This window comes from Ochotona princeps, chromosome 16, assembly GCF_030435755.1.
Source record: "Ochotona princeps isolate mOchPri1 chromosome 16, mOchPri1.hap1, whole genome shotgun sequence".
NCBI lineage: Eukaryota > Metazoa > Chordata > Mammalia > Lagomorpha > Ochotonidae > Ochotona > Ochotona princeps.
This window is the reverse complement of record NC_080847.1, coordinates 4,020,386-4,042,082: the sequence shown is the minus strand read 5'-3', so window position 1 is coordinate 4,042,082 and position 21,697 is coordinate 4,020,386. Positions and strand designations below refer to the sequence as shown.

General features: G+C 43.7%; 1 protein-coding gene across 1 annotated transcript in view; it reads left to right on the top strand.

The window, feature by feature from the left end:
- HSD17B2 (hydroxysteroid 17-beta dehydrogenase 2) overlaps positions 1–21,697 on the top strand; it is a 62,863-nt gene that overhangs the window by 39,775 nt on the left and 1,391 nt on the right. The window contains exons 3-4 of the mRNA XM_058674519.1: positions 3,210–3,395; positions 17,525–17,662. Of these exons, the coding sequence (XP_058530502.1) occupies positions 3,210–3,395; positions 17,525–17,662 (324 nt within the window). The remainder of the gene's footprint in view (positions 1–3,209; positions 3,396–17,524; positions 17,663–21,697) is intronic.

The following is a 21,697-nucleotide window of genomic DNA, read 5'->3' as shown; positions in this document are numbered from 1 at the left end:
CCCAATGTTCTTTACGTATGTCTTGAATGTATCTCTATTATCACAATATTATAAATATCTGTTTGCCTCCCACTCTTTACCATTCACTTCCTTGAAAACAAGAACCATGTGCCTCACAGGACTCTTTCAGATGCAAGTGACATGACTCAGCTAAAAAATTCCAACATAAAGAAGAGAATGTATTTGCTTACATACTTGAGAGGATTTGTTGACCTAGCTGAATCTAGGAACTTAAACAAATCACTATTTGCTAGTTCTGCCATTTGTCTTTCTTTCTCTTCTGTTAGCTTCATTTAGAGCTCTGTGGTATCAGGCATCTCTGGCTTACATCCTCCTTACACATGACATTCCCAGGAAAGGGAGAGTAACAGTGGCTGCCTTGTTTTGTAGTTGAAGGATGAACCATTATATGACAGCCTTCAGAAGAGCCCTTAGCACAAGGTAAGCAACCAGGAAAGACTCCTGTTCTCCATCCCTAGAATTTAGTATATATTTGCTGAATATCTGAAAAACGAGAGAGAAGAGGAAACATAGGTTGCTGGTTCTTGGCAAATTTATCAATAAGCAGTTATGTTCTAGAAAGGCAGCTCTTCCAGCCTAGTCATTTGCTATGGAGTTGAGCTTGTCTCTTTTATGGGTCTGACTTCATGGTGTCCTATTTAAAGGGACATCTGTTAGAGATGCTCCTGGGTCCTACTGAAATGAAAAAGCAGGGGGTTCTGGATATGGAAATCCTGTGATTGTATCTGGGTATGAAGAGGTGTGATGAGCAGCTTTCCAGGTGTGAACCCCTTTGGGTTTGTGCCCAGCATCCTGGACGTGGAGTGGCCAGCACACATTCTGTCCTCCTCAGGGTCTCTCTGACTTTCAGCTTCTCAAGCCTCAGAACTTGGAGTAGCAGAACAAGAGTGGTTGTTAATGAACCCTTTGGGGCCTTCAGAGAAATAAGAAAGCTTCAGTTCTCACCGGAGGGTCAGTAACTGTCCTTTGTGCCTGTGAGGCATAGTATTCAATTAGCATTTATGTGCTGTTAATTATTAACTAACATGGATTACTATTCAACTGTTATCAAGACCTGCAGGTATAATGGACTTATTGGCCAGCTGTGGCAGGAATTGGCAGATGTGGGGTTACATCCCCACATCCCCAGACTCTCATGGTACCGTGTCACTGCCACACTCGTACTCAACCTCTAGCAATCCCCCATTGCCCTCTACTTCCTTTACTTTGTTATTTAAAGAATGTTCTCTGGATCCACCACCCATTTTGTGAGCTACGGGTTTTACATTTTTTAAGCAGTTAAAAGAGATGAGCAAATTTTTTTCTGACATGTTGAAAATGACACAGAATTCAAATGTCAGTGTCCATAAATAAAATGTCACTGGCACACACCATCATGGCAGCCGAGCCGGCAAAGATAAAGCATTCCGTATCCGGCCTTTTATAGAGAAACTTGGCTGACCCTCATCCTAGGACATTCTCAAACTGCATGTTGACTGACCAAAGGTATACATCAGGCTGCACAGGCCAGAAACATGCCTGCTGTGAACAAGATGCCCTCTCCACTCTCCCCAGCTTAATGGTTGCTGAGCTCTCACCACCTGCCAGGCACCGTCTCGCCTGATGCTTGCTATCACTACTTTGTGTAAGGGTCAGACCATCCACCCATGGTGTGTGGGAAGTATGGTTTTTATCTTCTACAAGTCAGCTCAGCTGCTATTTTTAGGCCAGCCTTCTGTCATGTGGCAAAAACCATCTCAATCATTCGAAACCTCACCCAGTTTCTGCTAAGTAAGCTGGGCATTCCTAGAGAAGGGCACTTGGTCTTTGATGGTCAGCACTTCACACGGGCCCTAGCTGAGAGGGCCAGCAGTCTGCCAGTCTTCATGCAGGTTTCTGCCACCCACTCCTTGTTGCCATCAGACAGCCTTGTTGGGGCTGGTGCCTCCCCTTCTACTATGCAGACTGACTTGGCTTCTCTGCCAGGGTCCTTGCTTTTGGGCAGGCATCAGGATCTTACAAAGTGTGTTCTATCACAGATGCCTCAGGAACACTTTCTGATCAATAGTTTCTGATCCAGCAGGTCTACAGTGGGGGTTTAAGAATCTGCATTTCAAACAAATCACTTGTCAACACCAATTGCTGGTGCTTTGGGAATTATTTTTCAAGGCCCACTGTCACCCCCTTCTGAGGGCTTGGAAACTCAGGTCTGTCTACACACCTTGGAGCCTATTATCTCTGTTTCTCTAATGTGAAAAGGATTCAGGGCTCTCACTTCTGCTCCAGATGTCCCCTGTTACCCAAACACTGCCTAGAGCTTTTGCATTACATTTTCCTACCATTTATGAAGTGGCTCCTAAGCCTGGTTGTGCAATGGACTACCTAAGGAATTTTTACAGCTGTTAGTGTTCGTGTCCCTCTTCTAGCCCCAATCAGAATTTCTGACCTATTTAACTGGAATGTGGCCTATCTGCTAGGATCTTCAAGCTGTACAAGTATTGCTCATGTGCAATGAAGGTCAGAAGTCACTCATGCTGGGCTCCAAGAATGACTTGACCAGAAGTATCAGAATCACCTGGTTGTATTAGGAATGCAGATCCCGTGGTCCCAGCCAGACGCCCAGCTAAGAATATCTAGTTCTGAGGTCTATGACCTGTGTTTAAGGAAGTCCCTCCTCACCACAAGGGGTTCAGGGAAAATGACCCAAAACCTCTATCAGGGATTCCCACCATTATCTCAGGTCTTAGAATTTGCTTTTTCATTTCCTCATTTTCTATTCTAACACAGGAATAAGGGAAGACAGGCTGTTGTGTCACACTACATTGTCCTAAAGATATTATTCTGTCTCTTCTCCCTCCTTTGGGGGCAGAAAGAGAAAGTGGGTGCTTCTGAAGCTTTACAGCCACAACTATTACTGCATGCTCTTGACTCACCATGACTCACCGTCTTTCCCATACATAGGAAATGTCCAGCTTCCTGGATTTTGGAAAAAAGTTTTAGGCCAAAGAAGGAATTTGCAAGATCACTTTGCTTAATATTTCACAAATTGATTTCCTACCTAGCTGCATAAGATAGTTTTAGGTATTTAGGGACACTGAGGCTCAAGAATTTGGGGTGCGCCTAGATCTGACTCCAGATTTTGAAGTGTTCGAAAATGCTTGTATTCTCTAACATTGCCTGTCCTCAAGTCTGTTGCTTTCTGTCCCCAGGGCTGTGGGCTGTGATCAACAATGCTGGGATCATTGGCTTCCCTGCAGATGGGGAGCTCATTCCCATGAACGAATACAAAAAGTGCATGGCCGTGAACTTCTTCGGAGCTGTACATGTCACAAAGACATTTTTGCCTCTCCTTAGGAAATCCAAGGGTAGGCTGGTAAACATCAGCAGCATGGGAGGTAAGTTGACTTTTTCTCCTGGGGTCCTGGGGTGCCTCTCACAGCATGAGGGTGCCTACATTCTTTGGGTTGAACTAGATAGCCAGGCATGTGAAAGGCAAAGCTGGCGCAAAACTCATGAGATTGTGGACCTACTGTTGAACTTAACACTGTAAAACTTTTCTCTCCTTTCAAGTCTTTGTATGAATAACATTTTCTATTTTCTAAGTCATGCACTCATTGCTGGGGATAGAGGATTCTTACACATTTTCACATCCTGACTGCAAGCGTCCAAGCTCCCTGGGTTTGGAGGGGTATCATGTGCTGTGGGAAACAGTAGCGTCGGCAGCTTTGTTCTCTCACCCCTCTATGAGCTCAGCACACTCTGTTCCCCTATGGACTGAGTCGGCAAATACCTTTCCTGCCTTCGTGCTGTCCAGGCTCTGGGGTTTGCCTGTTTTGCTCCCAGCATTGTGCAGCATTCTTAGCTTCCTCTGCACAGCTGGGACAGGATTGGGCACCTGACTTGTTTCTCCACTTCAAACAACAGGCAACACCTTGAGTCAAGGGCCAAACAATGTCCCTTTCCCCCACATGTTGCCCATGCATGTGGCACCACCCCTTTTCTCCTATGAGAGTTGCTTTTAAACTGAGTTTCCCCTGGAACCTTCCTCAGCTTTGGGGGAAGCCTTGGGGAATACCTACAGGACTGTCTTTTGGGTCTTTGAAGGCCTGAGTGTGGTTTTAGGATTCTGTCTCCCAAGAGATGACACAGCTCCTCATTGTTGGGTCATTTGGTTTAAAGGAAGGTTTTGTTTTTTTTTTTTTACAAAATAAAGGATTCATCTGGATTTTTTGTTTGGTTACTTTTTTTGGGGGATGTGTTTGTGTGTTATAATATGAACAATACACTTGAAAAAATTTCTTCTGGAGAGGCTTGCTGTATTTCTTAAATCATGATTGTTGCTCATCATATTCCCTTTCTGATTTTTGCCTCAGTGACATCCTTGAAACCCCATGTGTCTCTGAGGAGAGCTAGTTGCCCTAATGCATAGGCAAGGGCAGTGGGGAAGGAGGAAGACAGAAAGGGAGGAAGAAGAAAAAAAGACTGAGACAGAGGGAAGGAGGGATACTTAGGACAGTTAGAAGCAATGATATTATATTTTGGCTTGTATGAGAATCCCAAAGTATTTCCTGTTTTATGCTTCCTTGCTGAAGCAAAATAAAATCAGAGGACTTACATACATTTGCAATATTTTGCTAAGCTTTTACATTTTGGCTTCTGCAGAAGGTTGACCTTTCTCCCATTTCCTGGTACAGCCTGGATCATCTGGCAGGGTGTCACACCCTCCCGCCTCACTCACGCACCAAATACTGCCTTCGCCGCCGCACATCGATGACGGTGCTTTTCACTTTTTTCTCTTTCTTCCTGACTTTGAGCAGCCTGTTCATTTCTAGAATTTTCCTTTTGTTGCTGCTAACATGTAGGATATTTGTATCTACTGCAGGCCCAGTATCTGGCATGTGGCAGATGTTCAGTGAATAAAAAATGCCAACTGTGTGAAAGTGAAACGGAATGAAGCAATGAGTGAGGGAGGACTTTCAGTGCAGAAGATTCCCATGGTGCAGCTCCTGTTTGGCCTCTAGAACTCGTTTCAAGCCAGAATGCTGTGCTTTATTGTCATTTATTTCCACAGAAGGGAAGCCTTGGGTGTTAAACTCAATCAAGCATCTCACTCCTATTCCCAACCTTTCCTTGTGCAAATTCTTCACACTCAGCCTTACTGTTTCATTCCACTTGGAATTATCACTGAGTCAACATGTGCAACCAAGCTTGCTATCAGCCTGCACACCTTGCCCTGTTGACTTCCTTCTGCCCTTCTTATTTTTCAAGTTTCAGAGCCTTGAGCCTGCTTAGATTCACTCATCTTTGTGTCCTTCTCCCCTTTCTTCTACAACTTCAACAAAATGCATCAAGTTTTCTTCCATCACATTGTTTAATCCTTCTGTCCCCGAGAAACCCTAAAACTAAGATCTCTTGTGGGACTCAGAAACTACCCATGGTATTTTATAGAGTTGTTGAATAACAGCAAGAAATCAGAGGAGCTAGGAGGCAGATGCATCTGGCAGGACAGAGAGTTGGTAAAAAGATGGTCATGGCTTCTGTGTTTGCTTTTTCTTCCATTACAAAGGGCCACAGATGGGGTGGCTTAAACAACAGAAATTTCTTTGTTCACAATCTTGGAGGCAGGAAGCCCAAGATGGAGATGTTAGTAGGGCTGACTGCCCCTGAAGCCTGTCTTGCTGGCTTGCACCTCCTCATCACCTGTGCAAGTGACTGAACCTCTGTCAGCACGTGTGCACCCCTGATGCTTCCTCCTCTTCCAATTAGGCTGCAAGTCATGCTGCACTGAACTCTGACTGTATCGAAGCTTAATCACCCCTTCTAAGGCCCCACCTGCCAACACAGGAGTCAGGGCTAAAGCTCTGACAGGGATTTTTACAGGAAGAAGGGGAGGGGCACCATTCTGGCCCTAATACCCTCTTAGATAGGAACAAAGGAATTCAGCAGATAACAAAATAAGCAACTTAGTCCTTTCTTGGAGGGTTTTGTGAAAAATTGGAAAGATTTTTGAATAGGAGAAAAAAAAACTAGAGTGTAACATAGTAGGATTAGGAAATTCAAAATATGTATAAAAAGCAATAAGAACTGACAGATGTGCAAAACTTAACATCCAACATGAGGCCAACTGGACAATGCATGTCTTGAAAGTTTTGGGAAGTGTGCTTGCTTAGGAGTAGTTTGCTGCTGTGATTTTTCTCATTTTGAAGCAGGGAGCATGGAAGGGGAGAGGCAGTCAGGTATTACCAGAACGGTTCTTCAGAGAGTCCATCAATTCTGTCCATCATCTCCTGAATAACAGGAATGCTGTAGGGTAGATTTAGTGTGAGTCTTTGATCAGCCAGAGGCAGCTGAGTTGGAGTTGGTAAATCTGTTTCAGTTGTTTGTGGCTGTAAACCAACTAGATCCCAAAATGAGTAGAGATGCTGTGAGTAGGTACAAGTATGGCTCCTAGAGATGTCCACATCCCAATCCTTGGAACCTGTGACTAAGTGACTTTAACATGGCAAATTGGACTGTGCAGATATGGCTGAGTGAAGGACCCTGAGCTAAGGATATTATCCTGGCTGATCCAGATGTGTGTGTAGAGGGGTGGGGTTCTAACTCAACTACAAAGGTGTTTATAAGGGGAAGGCAGCAGGGCTATAGCTAGAGAGGGATTGAAAGATGGCATCCTGCTGGCTGTGTAGATGAGGAATGGGCCTGAACCAAAGAATGCAGGTGTCACTGCCAAAAGGAACATAGCTCTGCTGACACCTTGATTTTTGGCTCAGTGATTTCAAAACTCTCCAAGAATAAGATAGTACATTTGAATTGTTTATACCACTAAGATTGTGATAATTTATTACAGCAGCAATAGAGAAGAAAAATACATGGTTTGGCCTGGGTTTCTGGGTCCACACCAATTTCTCTAAAGGGAGGTACATCTACCGTATCCTGAGTCTGTTGACCCCCAAGCTCCCATGGGCCTGGACTTTCCAGTACCCAGAACCAAGCTGTCAGGGCAAGGCTCCTCTGCCCCAGGTCATATGACCATTCCTTCAGGACATCTCTTCATAGTTCAACTGCCAGATTCCTTAACAAGGCATCAGAATTTGCTTGCTACAGTGCTAACTGCATGTTTCTACAATCCCCACTTAGCTCTCTCTATGAGTCGATAGTTAATTCTTTTCAATTAATGACATATCATATGCTCCTAATAAATTCCTATTTCAAACATTTTTTTTCTTTTTTCTTTTTTTTTTTTTTAAAGATTTTTATTCATTTTATTACAGCCAGATATACACAGAGGAGGAGAGACAGAGAGGAAGATCTTCCGTCCGATGATTCACTCCCCAAGTGAGCCGCAACGGGCCGATGCGCGCCGATCCGAAGCCAGGAACCTGGAACCTCTTCCGGGTCTCCCACACGGGTGCAGTGTCCCAATGCATTGGGCCGTCCTCAACTGCTTTCCCAGGCCACAAGCAGGGAGCTGGATGGGAAGTGGAGCTGCCGGGATTAGAACCGGCGCCCATATGGGATCCCGGGGCTTTCAAGGCGAGGACTTTAGCCGCTAGGCCACGCGGCCGGGCCCCAAACATTTTTTTTTCTCCCAGTTTAAAGTCTGTTCCTCTCTGGTTTCTATAACCCAGATTTGCCTACGCCCACTCCAGGAGACCTGGGCCCATGTGGTAACTTGTTTATTGTCCTTCCCAGGCAAATAGTATAGCTCACCTTTTATTAACCTCAATCCTGATAAGGCACTTGGATAAATATTTAACCAAGGATCACAGGAATTTAGAGGTGCATATGACAGTTGGGAAATCCTTCTGTTTTGGAGATCTAAGAGCATTATCTGGCCATTTGTCCTCTTAAGAAATCCTGAAGTAAACACTTGTGTACTGTTGCATACCACGTCTGAAACAGAGATCACTGTGAATAATACCTTGTGCAGTGACTCAGGCCTCAGGGAGTTTGAAGCAAGGTGGTTAGAATCTCTCTCCTCTCTTACCCAGCTGGGCAAACAGGGCCAGGTCACCTCATTTATCTGTTTTATCATCTACAGCATCTGGGTGGTATTTGTCAAAGGCATTAGGGCTGGTGAGAGCTAGGAACATTTCTCAATCTTAGCCCTATTGACAGCTTAGAGAAGAGAATTCTTTCTGCAGCAGGGGTGGGGTCTTTCCTGTGCACTCTTGAATACTTAACAGCAGGGATGTCTGCAATCCACTAAGGCGAGCAATTCCCACCCCACCCCCCCAAGTTGTGACAAGTTTTCAGCCAGAGCCCCTGGGGAGCAAAGTCACCCTCCAGTTGAGACCCTGTGATCTTGGCTGTTGATATCAGTGCACTGTGGGCTCTCAGTGTTGGGTGTAGTTACTGGCATACAGATAAGACCTTCTGTACTGAGAAACGGTAAGAATTCCTGCCCACCACACCTATCTGTTTCAAATAGGTAAGTTACTTTATACCAAAGTAGGCCATCTGAGGGAATCTACAAGATGACGATATCCAGGAGGGTTGGTGGGTCTAGCCTTGAGCATTGTCTGGTCCCCGGAAGATCATTTCTGGACTTTATCTTGCTAAGCTGGATGCCTTAAGGGAATTATTTGGCAAAACATGCAGCCTATTCCTTAGTGACTCAGTGGTGTGACACGAAGCCCAGGCTGAGATTTTCTGCGGTGACACCCTTGCCAGCTATCATGGGGCAAAGGGATGTAGCCAGATTGAGTGAACTTGTGCATGCTGGGCTGGGCTAGATGTTTATACACCTGGAGTCACTTTAATTCTGTCACCTGCTGGGTGCAGATAGGAATTCATTTTCTAGACCAAGCTCTCGCTCATTCAGGTTTATACACCTGGTGAGCCAAGGGGTCAGGGTTTGAATCTAGGTCTATTTTACCCCAGGTTCTATTGCCGTCCCATTTTTTCTAGGCTATCAAAGACTTAACAGGCAAGTGGTGGGTATAAAAATACAAACCGTATTTAAAAAAAAAAAAAAGAAAGAAAGAAAAGCCATCCTACCTCTGGTCTGTTTGAGTGATAATTAGAAATGTTTTAGGAATTCAGGGATTTCTCCTGCATCAGTCCTTCCAAAACACAAATGTTTGAGAATCTTGTTAGATGTGAGGAATCTGACTGGTTTGGTCTGCATGGGGCCTAAGTTTCTGAATTTCTTTTTTTTTTTTTTAAAGATTTATTCATTTTTATTACAGCCAGATATACACAGAGGAGGAGAGACAGAGAGGAAGATCTTCCATCCGATGATTCACTCCCCAAGTGAGCCGCAACGGGCCGGTGCGCGCCGATCTGAAGCCGGGAACCAGGAATCTCTTCCGGGTCTCCCACGCAGGTGCAGGGTCCCAAAGCTTTGGGCCGTCCTCGACTGCTTTCCCAGGTCACAAGCAGGGAGCTGGATGGGAAGTGGAGCTGCCGGGATTAGAATTGGCGCCCATATGGGATCCCAGTGCGTTCAAGGCGAGGACTTTAGCCGCTAGGCCACTGTGCCGGGCCCAGTTTCTACATTTCTATAACTAGGAAGTAAGTTATGAATGGGCTGCTAGTCCCTGAATTGTATTTTTTTATCTCACCTGCATCAGAAGCACTAGGAAGGCTTCTAAAAAGGCAACAGCTGAAAGTGCATAATGGGGCAGCTGTTGTGGAAATCATTTTACAGTATCTCAGTATGTAGGATTATCATGGGGCCCAGTATGTTCACTCCTAGCTGTCCACAGCCATCGCTTAGTATCCACGGAGGGCGGTCCTTTTGTTCCCTCCCTCCTTCCCCTGTGGACACTGAACTCTGAAGATGCTCCAGTCCCTCATCTCATGGAAAATAGTGCAATATGTGGATTCAGCCTATGCATTTCTTCTTGTATGCTCTGCATCATCCCTGGATTACTTACAATACCTGATACAACATAACTGCTGGATAAATGTTGTTATACTATATTGCTTATGGAATAATGGCATGAAAAGAGAGTGTACACATTAAGTGTAGACACATTTTTTTCTACAACTTTTTTTAATCCATAATTAGTAGCATCCACGGATGCAGAATTCACAGAAATGAAGACCCCATGTCCACAAGAGAACAGGAAATAGGTGTTCAGACAAACATCTGCACACAGCTGAACAGAGTAGTAATACACATGATAGACAAAGGTTGAAACCACCCAAAAGTCCACCAGCATATCATGGGATTGATGAAGTGTTGCATAATTGTACAGTGGAGTATCACTTAGCCTTGAAGAGAAGTGAAGCATTAATTTGTGTAACACAATCAATGAACCTATTAAGCATTGGGCTGAGTGAGAGAAACCTGACACAAAATACTACGCACTGTGTGATTTTGCTTTCAAAAAATGTCCGGAACAGGCAAATCCATGGAGTCAAAAAGCCAACAAGCTGGAGCGTGGGAAATGGCAGAACCAAGGGTAACAGCTTGGGTTTCGATCAGTAGCGACAGAAATGTTCCAAAACCAGATAGGGGTGATGTTTATTCAAACTAAATACAGCAAGTGCCACTGAAGTGTACACTTTAAAATGGTGAAACTGGTGTGAATTAAGTTCTATTATTATTTCTTGGGTTCACTCCCAGAATTTCCCAGTTCTGGTGTGGATAGGGACCTGAGGATTTGCATTTCTAGCAGATTTCCAAGTGCCACTGCACGTTCTCCATGCACGAACTAACAAGACCTTACTACCCCACAGTTTGTCACAGCTGCAGAGATTGTCAAGCTGTCAGATCCTACTGGTTTCCATAGCACCAAGTTCAGTGGACATTAGAAAACCCACCTCTCCTAAGGTCATGTGCCTGGTTTATGCTCTTCGGTTTGGATAAGCTTGACCAAGACATAAATTTTGTATTTTGAGTTGCCTGCAGTAGACTTTGGAGGAGGCAAGAAACTGGCTGACTGCCGTCATTATGTTCTCCTGACACAAGATCATGCTAGTCTTGGCTTGGATTATTAGATCATGATAAGCTACTGCAGTCGGGCAGTCTTGGTACCCCTTCCTACACAGCCTCAGGTGGAAAGACTGCAAAAGTTCTGCTTCCTACTGTGTTAATAGGGTGCTGGTTTGCGACGCCCTTTCTCTTTCATAATTTTTATGTAGCCACATAGCCTCAGGTCAGAAAAACAGAGATCTTCATAGAGGTGTTGATCACTATGGAGAAGTCTGTGCGGCCCTGTGTTATCTCAAAGGGCATCAAGACCTTTGGCTGGGTAAATCTTAGGAAATGTTACTAATTACTGGCTTATGCCATACCAGGAGAGGAAAGGCCAGATCTGAAGTCACTCATGATGGGGAGAGAGGGAGGAGAGTCTCTACAGCTCTGAAATGTTAACAAGTCGCCCATTTTCAGTTCAGTATGAACAACGTATCTCGATGGAAAGCAAAGATAATGACTACCAAAGTTGATTGACAAAGTAAAAACTGCATTTATGTGTCTGCCAGGTATGGGACCACAGGCCAGGGAGCAAGTTCAGTGAGTCATTTGCAGAGTCGGAAAAGGTTGAGGAAGTATGTCTTAGATCAATGGGGTGATGTGTTCATGGGGACACATGTTAACTAAGGGTCAAGTTTTGCAGTCCAGGTGCAGGAACTGTAGAAGGAGTCCATACTCTCTATGTATTTGTTGAAAAGATATCCTGTTGACTGTGTGTTTTCTGTTCAGGCTGCCATAGCAACATATCACAGATACCCTCTGCATCATGAACTTGTTTTCTCACAGTTCTAAAGGTTGGAAGTTCCAGATCTAGGTGTCAGTATGGTTGGATTCTGGTGAGGAGTCTCTCTTACTGGCTTAGAGGGACTTTTTCTTGCTATGACGTCACGTGGCTTTTCCTAAGTGTGTGTAGGGAGGGAGATGGAAATAGAAGAAAGAGGAAAAGGAAGAGACAGAAAGGGAGAGAGTGAAAGAATGAGAATGAGTGTGTGTGTGTGTGTGAGAGAGAGAGAACTAGTCAGATAAGGGTTCCATCTTTCTGACCTTATTTAAACTTAATGGTTTCATCTCCAAACACTGCTTCAATATGTAAATTCTGGGGAATACATACACACTCAGTCCAGAGCAAGAGGGCATCAGTAACACGCCACTCCAAGAGTTTTAGTCATGCAAGATTAATACATTTTATGGATCTGCTGTCTACATTGTACTTCCAGTTAACACTGTTAGCTTAAAAACCTATTACAAGGGCGCCTCTCATGCTATGTGTTCTTACCACAACAACATTTTAAAAAGGGTAGAGAATCTAACAGGACAGATGAGAAAGGGTTACACAAGCTCAACAAAGCCTTGAGGCTCTGTGAGTTCAGATCAGTGAGCCTTGGACACCTACTGTTATTTAATCTTTTTTTTTTAATAAATATTTAAAAATATTTTAAAAATATATTGTTTCCTTCATATATCTGATGTAAAAGGGGATTTTAAGGGAGAAACCCCACCCAGTCTCCCACCCACCCCAGGTCCCAGATGTGGGGCCTGCTCCGAGGGTCTTGCTCAAGTGGTTCCGATAGTTCAACAGTTATGAATTGCTGCCAATCTCGCCACTCCAATGTTATTTAATCTTATACCATCAGAGACTTTCAACACTGGCAGAAGACATTCACCACTAGGTTGGGTCTAAAGATTTAACCCAATAGTACTTCCATTTTATGCTTATGAGTTGGTCTAATTTTAGCTGTTCTGCAGGGTTAAACACAATACAAAAGATAAATTCATTTTAAATATCTGGTCCAATGCATGTTTTTGCTTAGGTTGATAATGTAGGCTATGATCTAGCCTCATCATAATTCAGGGCTGTACCTATTATCTTAGTTCATTTTGTGCATTAGCAGCACACCTGAGATCGGGTAACTTATACTGAACAGAAATGCACTGTTAGCTCACAAATCAGGTGGCTGATGAGGTCCTTCTTGTTTCATCAGTCTACCACCCAAGAAAACAGCGCTGATCTGTCCACTGGGCCCTCATGAGGCTCCCACCAGGCTGCTCTGGAGATTTCATTTCCAGCAAGTGCTTTTTGGGGGACATACTCAGGCCACAGCCCTTTTATCTCCTGCATGTCACGCATCTATAGGAAAACTCATGCTTTCTTCAGTTTATGGTCAAGAGTTAGTATTCAAAAGGATCCCTTGGATTGGTTTGAAGTGCAGGTTCAGAATTTGTAGCTCTAGTGGTGGTGGTGGGGGTTCTAGTAATGCATGTTATTCACAAGTGCTGCTGGGGATGTTGAAGCAGGTGTACTTAGTACTCTAAGAAACACTGAACAAATGAAGCCTTTTCGGAAATTAAGATATAACTGGGGAGAACTGGAGTAGCACCATGTAGAGAGCTTACTTTAGTTAGGTACTAGTCTCATATATTAATTCATTTAATTTTATCCAAAAACCTATAATGCGTGTACTGCGGTTATTCTTAATTTACAGATCAAAAGCCAGAGGCACACATAGTTTCTGAGAACAGGTGGCTAATCAGTGGCAGAGCTGAAATTTTTACATAAATCTCAGGCAGTGTTGGCTCCAGAATCCGGATCCTACCCACATCTGGCTGCCTTCCAGCTGGACTGTCTCCATTACCTATCAAAATCAAGAGACAGAGAGAACTTACCTCACAAACTGGAGTTAGCCCACAACCAACAGTGTGACTTCAAGTTGCTTTTTAAAAACTTTTCTTTGGCCTTTCTCACCAGCAGAAGTAAGCATTTGGTTTTCTAGCAGTAAGGCTTTGTTAAGTTAAAAATCACTTAAATAAAAACCTGTGACAAACTATATTTAATGAGAACTTGTTTGATGCCAGATGTTATTGAAATTACACCAGCTAAGCTTTGGATTTTTTTTTTAAGAGACAGGGCTCACATTCAAATTAACTTAAACAAACTAAACAAACAAACAAACAAACAACTGAAGAGGTCTTGATTAGCTCACCAATTGGCTGGGACCAAGGTTTAAGATGAAGTCATCATATATTCCCCCCACCTGTAATCTTCTTTCCTTCTCTACTGCCTGCTTCCCTGTTTGCTCATGTAATGTTCTCTGCTGACCTTTGCCTACACTGCAGTAAAAACAGCCTGTTAGGGGATCGGAGTGGTAGCCTAGTGGCTAAAGTCCTCATCTTGCATGTGCCAGGATCCCATATGGGCACCAGTTTGTATCCTGGCTGCTCCACTTCCCATCCAGCTCCCTGCTTGTGGCCTAAGAGAGCAGTAGAAGACGGCCCAAAGCCTTGGGATCCTGTGCCCACATGGGAGACATGGAGGAGGCTCCTGGCTCCTGACTCCTGGCTTTTGATTGGCTCAGCTCTGGCTGTTGCAACCACTTGGGGAATGAACCAGCAGACAGAAGATCATTCTATCTCTCCTCTCTGTATATCTGGTTTTCCAATAAAAATTAGTAAATATTTTAAAATAACAGCTCCAGTCACCTATCAATAATGGTGTGACAATATACTTACGTGGGTGGTTAGAAATAACAAAAGTACCTCCTCTCCAGCATACATACCTGTTTTTGAAAATGGCTCTGATTAAATGAGTGCCTACTGACTCCCAACTCTATCTCTACAAGCAAGTGATAAGAAATGAGAAAGCACGGGCACTGACTAAGTGTCTTTCTGGAAAGACAGGGAGAAGAGGATATTATATAGGCCAGACCAACGCTTTAATAATAATGTAGACACAGTGAGGATAACTGCCAAGAACTATTCTAGGTATCTATTCTTCCATGCCCATGCTGTGTCTTTTTATTTTCCCCAAGGTAATTATCAATTTACCTGTAGCTGCAAGGAATGAAATTTTGTGTGGTATTTATCTAGTGTATACCAGTGCTCAAGGTTTTGTGAAATCATAGATTAGTATTATTGCATATTGATATGGATGCAATTCTTTGGCCTGTTTTCCTTAGTTTTACTTGAATGTATCTCTTTGTGTATGATTCCATATAACTTGATTATGCAATTAAAAAATTATGTTGTGTGACTTTCACAACACAAATCATTGAGACTGGGCAGACAAATTCAAGGCAGTTTCATTAAGTGCTTGGAGATAGCCAATGCCTAAAAGGCAATCTACTGAGGTTGCCTTTTAGAAAACCAACTCTGCATAAGCATCCAGGGTTCTTGTGCTCCACACTCCCTCTTTGTGTAAACATGAGCCCAGTGTTTCATGGAGTTCACGTGGAGACAGCTGGAAGCCTATCAAGAAATACCCACACGCACTTCCCATGACAGACTTGAAGTGATGATTTAAACTTCCCTTTAAAATGTTAAATGTGGATGTGAGCCATGTTTTATGGTCTCAGAAACTCAAGCAGAAAACTTTCACTTCTGGTTGGAGGTAGGACTCGGGCAAGAGAACTCTAGGCCAAGAAGCTATTCTCCCACTCACGAAGCATGTCTAAGTGGAAAACAGAAGAGACTTTGGGAGGTAGAAGGAGCCAACCACAAGCTCAAGTCAGAAAAATGAAGACAAGCACATGTGCAAACCCTGCCTGGTTTGTGAGACTGACCAATGCTGAGAAAGCTGGTGAATCTAGGGCACATGGAAAGAAAAGTCCAGGGAAAGTGGAGTTCCTCCTCCTACCCCTGACAGGTTGGGTGGAAGTCCTGTGGGCCTTGGGTACAGTAACACACCTCTCAAGTCATAGGCTTTGGCAGAGCAGTCTGTGGATTCTTGAAGTATAGTGGTTTCTTTTTCTTTTCATTTTTAAAAACTGACATACATCAAACTGCTCATTTTTGCAGAACATAATTTGATAAGTTTAGACATTTGTACATGCCATGAAGCCACCGTCACAGCGAAGATGATGTACATGTCTGTCATCCACAGTACCTGTCCGTCTTTTCTAACTCCTTCCTCTCGCTCCTCCCATACTCTGCATTCTTTTGCTGAAGCTTCTGTAACATAGACTGGGTGGCTCGGCTGGCAGAAACATGTTCCTTACAGTCCTGGAGGCTACAGGTCTGAGACCAGGGTGCTAGCATAGTCAAGTACTGGTGAGCGTTCTTTTCCTGGTTTGGGACCTCACATTGTGGAGACAGAAGTGAGGAAGCTTTCTGGTGTTTCAAAAAAAACATGAATCCTAATCACAGAGGTCCTATGTTTGTGACTTAATCGTCTCCAAAGGCTCCATCTCCAAGGACCCACACAGGCTAGGTGTTAGGGTGTCAACATTTGCATGTGAAGGAAGGTGCAATTCACCTGTAACACACCCACTTGGCAGGTAGTCACTGATCTGTCCATTTGTGTTTTCTAAGATGTTACATCAATGAAATCACAAAGAAGGCATATTCTTTGTTGTTTGGCTCTTTCTCACTGTACTTGATTTAAGATGTCTGTGTTTTTACACTTATCAATTCCTCTTGATGGTTGCTTTGTGTTTCATGGTACAGCTGTGTGCCACAGTTGATCCACCAGTGGATACGTTTTGAACTAGGGATTCCCTGATGCCACAGGTTCCGACTTCTTGTGTATCACATTGGGTCTGCTCAATGCTGCAAGTCCTCCTGTATTCACCCTTTTATGATGTCAATGTCTTCCCTGTGGAGTTCATCAAGGATGCGCCTGTATGCACTTCCTGGGGCTGCTTTAGCAAATTAACACAAACTGAATGGTTTAAAAGACTAATTCGTTTTCATTTTTCTGGGGATTATTTTCTAAACTGAGTTAGCAGAACTGTGCTCTTTCTGAAGTTCCAGGGGGAAACTATGCTCCTTGCAGCTTCTGATGGCCCTAGGTGTTCCCTGACTTGTGACAATGTAGCTCCAGTCTCTGCCCCTACCTTCCCATGGCCTACTCTGGGTCTCTATCTTCTTTCCCAAAAATAACCATCATTACATTTGGAGTCCATCCTAATCCAGGATAATCTTATTTAGAGACCTTTACTTTAACTGCATAAGCAGAGACCCTAATTTCAAAATCATCATTTGCATTTCTGGTTTCTTGTGATCCTGCCTTCCTTATAGCTGGCTCAATGATAAACCCAGTTCAAGACTCATTTCACGGCATTTAGACTAAGTGTGATTTATGTAGGATACAGAACATCTACCACAGCCCTAGACTCAGACCTTTGCAAACCCTCTCACAGAGCTGTGTGTTATTCCTCACTGTAACAAACATCAAAACACATTTGTTCAACCACAGGTACTATAATTGTTTTAATAGTGCTCCCCCCAAGATATGGGAACACTTGTAATCAGAGAATATGTATTAGTCAAGCTAGATTAGAAGCTGGTGTGCAGATGCTCTTTGTCCCATACAAATCACATTTTACTTAGGAGTCAGGCAAGCCTGAGCCTTCAACTTGCTTTACCGTTGGATCACCAGGGATGGATCATCTAACAAGGGCGGAAGTGAATAAAAGCCCTAAAATGGGAGTGACCCAAAACATGTATTCACCCGGTTGTGGAGAGTCCTCGTCTGCCTTTATCTACCTTAGTCACCACTGACGTTTCCTGGCATGCAGCCTGATGCTGATGAAATATTTATTGATTGAAAGAATGAAAATATCAGGCTTGATTTTTTTTGTATCTCCTCTTTTGTTCCTGTAGCAGGGGTCCCGATGGAAAAGCTGTCATGCTATTCCTCAGCAAAGGCGGCACTAACAATGTTTTCATCAGTAATGAGACAAGAGCTTTCCAAATGGGGAGTTAAAGTTGCTATAATCCAACCTGGAGGCTTCCAAACAAGTAAGTGTTTGGGTCTGAGATCCTCACAGTGTTCATTCCGTAGGAATCCTGAGGGTCCTGTGGGCCTAACACAGTTCAGGCTGAACCTGTCTGTGTTCCCCAAACTGGACCATAGCCAGGCAACGGATAATGTGGTGAACGCAGATTTTACTCGGTAATGACGGGCAATGGAGGAAAGAGCTGAGCCCCCTTCCCAATTGTGTGAACGTCAAGTGCTTGTTTTAAGGGGAGGATGGGTGGCCGGGCATGGTTCAGCACAGTCGGCAGAGTCATCAGAACGAAAAGTGCAAAGAGTGGATCAGTGTGGCTGCTCTGGGGCCACATGTGTTTGCTGTCAGTTATCAGTGTTACTCTGCCTCCCATGGAGGCTGGACACAGGCATTGGTCCTTCCAAAGAATCACCGTCAGGTTTCTGGAGCGAGACATTCTGATTTGCAAGAGATACATGCAAGGGGTCTTCAAAAAAGTTCATGAACACACCACATAAAAACTGGCAATGGATTTCAGGGTTTTTTTTCCCCCCACAAAAATAAACATCTTCTAATTCCACTTTCCCATGAAACCTGTGAAGTTCTCTCGTATTTCTAAACTTCCCTCGTGTTTACAATGTCATTTTTAGCAGATGTTCCAAGAAAGGGTGGCAAATCAAGGGTGCATTGATGAGAACAAGTATTTTCCTGGCAGTGCAGAGTCTTCCCGGGAAGGGATTTTAGTGGGAGGTTTGCGTCAGCCTAGCACTTGCACTTACACTGCTAGAAGCTGTGCTACAATATGGTCAAGTCTTGGCAGTGCAAGAGTTTGAAAGGTCTGTCCTGTGTCCAGAGTTTAGCCATTCCCAATGTCCACTAGAGAAGGTTGGGATAGCCCAGCCTTATGCAAGAATTGGGAGGCAAGTACCAAGTTCTCTGCTATGGCTGCTCATATGCTTCTTTCCACCAGGAAATTAAGTTGGCTGAGAAACTGACAGCAAGCAGGTCTCCTCAGGTCTTCTCAGAACAGGGCTCTCTAGAACTCAGCCTTCTAATGGGGAGCCTTTATTTGCCATGTGAGAGCACAGCTCAGAAACTGGCCCAACTGCCTCTCACCAATTGCAAACATGTTCACAGTTCCATCCAAACCTCTTTTCCAATATTTCATCTACTAGCCCCACATCAGGCTTATTTATGTAGAGTTAATGCTTATTTTCTTTCAGTAGTTAGAACAGATATTCTGGGTCACATTTATTTGTCTCTCATTCTCTTTGGCCAAGATGGTTTCTTTGTTCCAGTTTCTCTGTATTTTGAAAACAGTATTTTTCTCCCCTCCTCTGAAGAACAGAACCTACCTCCCTGTTCCCCAAGAGGGGCTGACAATGCTCTTATCTCCCCTTCCTGAATTTCTGAACATAAAGAGCAAAACCCCAAGCCTCAGTTCTGGGTCAACAAACATTTAATCAATGATTTCAAAGAAGATGTTAAAGCATGTCTAATAAAAGACCACAGACTAGAGGGGTGTTGCTAGTACACTAAAGAATAATGCTAAAATTTTGACTGTCAGATCAAATATACCAGATAAAATCTTAAAAGAGCAACTGAACTTTCAACTTGAAGTGCTCCGCAACCAAGCATCACAAGGTTGTGAAAGAGGTTCAGGTCTTCCTGAAGCGGCTATTCGGGAAGGGAGACTAAAGAGTCAGGAACATGTGCCACTCAAGTTGAGAGGCTGGACCAGGGCAATAGAAACAAAGAGAAGAGGAAGTTTTATGAAATGTTTTCATGTTGGGGAGGAAAACTAAGAGAAGTTGCTGGAGATGGGCAGCAGATCAAAGATGAAGCCAAGATGCCAGACTGTGGGTCTGGGACAGAAAGGAACTTGGAGCAAGGAGCACTGGGAGCCAGTGCAGGAGGACATGACAGATTAGATTTTAAATCTGGCAGGAGGGGTGAAGGGTTGGTGCCACAACCCAAAGAAAATTCCAGCCCACAAATTTACAACTCTATTTGCACAAGAGAGCAACTCTGCAGTTACATTAGTTTCAAGGATTCAGTGTCATGGTCACCACTAACCTTTCTGGGCAGCGGCTTTTATCAGGTCACTTGCCTTTAGTGCATTCTTTCCTGGGGCTGCCAAAAATTTTTTTGCAGTGCATATATTTTCTTTAAGATTAATTTATTTAATTGGAAAGGCAGATTTACAGAGAGGAGAGACAGAGATCTTCTGTCCGCGGTTCACTCCCAAGTGGTCACAATTGCCAGAGCTGTGCTGATCTGAACCCAGGAGCCAGGAGCTTCCTCAGGGTCTCCCACACAGGTGCAGAGCCCCAAGGCTTTGGGCAATCCTCAATTGTCTTCCTAGGACACAAGCAGCGAGCCAGATGGGAAGTGGAACAGCTGGGACACAAACCAGCATTCACATGGTATCCCAGCATGTGCAAGGTGAGGATTTAGCCACTAAGCCATCACACCAGGTCCACATATATTTTTCTATGCTACATACTCAGGAGTGGAATGACAAGATCATATGGCTTGCTGATCTTCAGCTTTAATGTACAATAGCAAACTGTTTCCAACTTATACTTCAGCCTTACTAGATGAAAGTATTTTTAAAAGTTCACAGAAAGCAGAATTGAGAGGTAAGTTCATTTTGGTGTAGAAAAAAAAGTTAAAATCCATGCATTCAAAAGGTCTTCAAAATGTTCATGAGAAACACTGCACATGGATTTTTTTTTTTGGAAATAAAATACATGTGACTGTATCTTTCTTTAACATTTTAACAAATGTTAAAACATTTTCATTTATTTGAGAGGCAGAAACAGAAGGAGATGGATAGAGGGAGACAGCTACCATCTGCTGGTTCACTCCTCAGATGTCCACATTGATTAGGACTGGGCTGCCCAAGGCCAGGAGCTAGTAATTCAATCCAGGTTTCTCCTGGGGATGACAGGATCTCAATTACTTGAGCCACTGCTGTTGTCTGCCAGAGTCTAAACTATCAGAAAGCTGGAGACAGGAGCCAGAGCAGGGCATCTAAGATAGCCAGCTACTCTGATATGGCAAGTATTTTTAATCAATGTCTTAACTGCTAGGCTATACACCCAGTTTTTACTTGAACTTCCTTTTTCTAAAGATTTGTTTATTTTTATTGGAAAGGCAGATTTACAGAGAGAGGAGAGACCAAGAGAAAGATCTTCTAGCCACTAGCTCACTCCCCAAATGGCTGCAATGACGAGAGCTGAGCCAATCTGAAGCCAGGAAACTGGAGCCTCTTCCATCCTCCTTGCTTTCCCAGGCTGCAAGCAGGGAGCTGGATGGGAAGTGCGCACAAACTGGCACCCACATGGGATCCCAGTGCTTGCAAAGATTACCCAGCTGAGGCATCACACTGGGCCCTGCTTGAACTTTTTGAAGTATTATCACTTTTGCACCAGACTGCCCCTAGTAGAAAGAAAGCTGATAAGCAAAAAGCCAGAGAGCAGAAGTGGAAAGAATGAGGTTTCCTGTTGAGATTCAATGAAAACTGGGAAGCAAGGAGCACAGATAAGAAGTTTCTGAAGACATTTCAAGAGACAGACTAGGCTTTTTTAGGACTCTTACAAAAATAGCCAAAACACATTGCTTATTTAGAGGATTTTGACCCCTGTATGTGAAGTGCCTCATGTAAATTTTACCAACAAAGTAGGCACTGTACTATTTTCATTGCAGTAAGAAACTCTAGGCTCAGAGAGTCTCCCAAGCCACAGAGTTGATATGAAGCAGAGATGGGATTTAGATTTAGGTCATGTTAGAGTTCAAAACATGTAGCCCCCAATGGCAGAGCACAATTTGACAATGCATGCCAGGGAACCCATAAAGAGAACTTTGGAGACCCTGGATAGGATGCCTACAAGGACTATCAGAAGTCCATAAAATGTTTAAAGGGGGAGGAGGAAAAGAAAAAAGGAATCCCAGCAATGGTGGAGATGGGAGGAGAGATGGCGAGAGGAACCATGGTTCAGGCATACATTTCCCAAGATTTACCGCCTCCATAGCAACTGTCAGGACATTTTTTTTTTTTTTA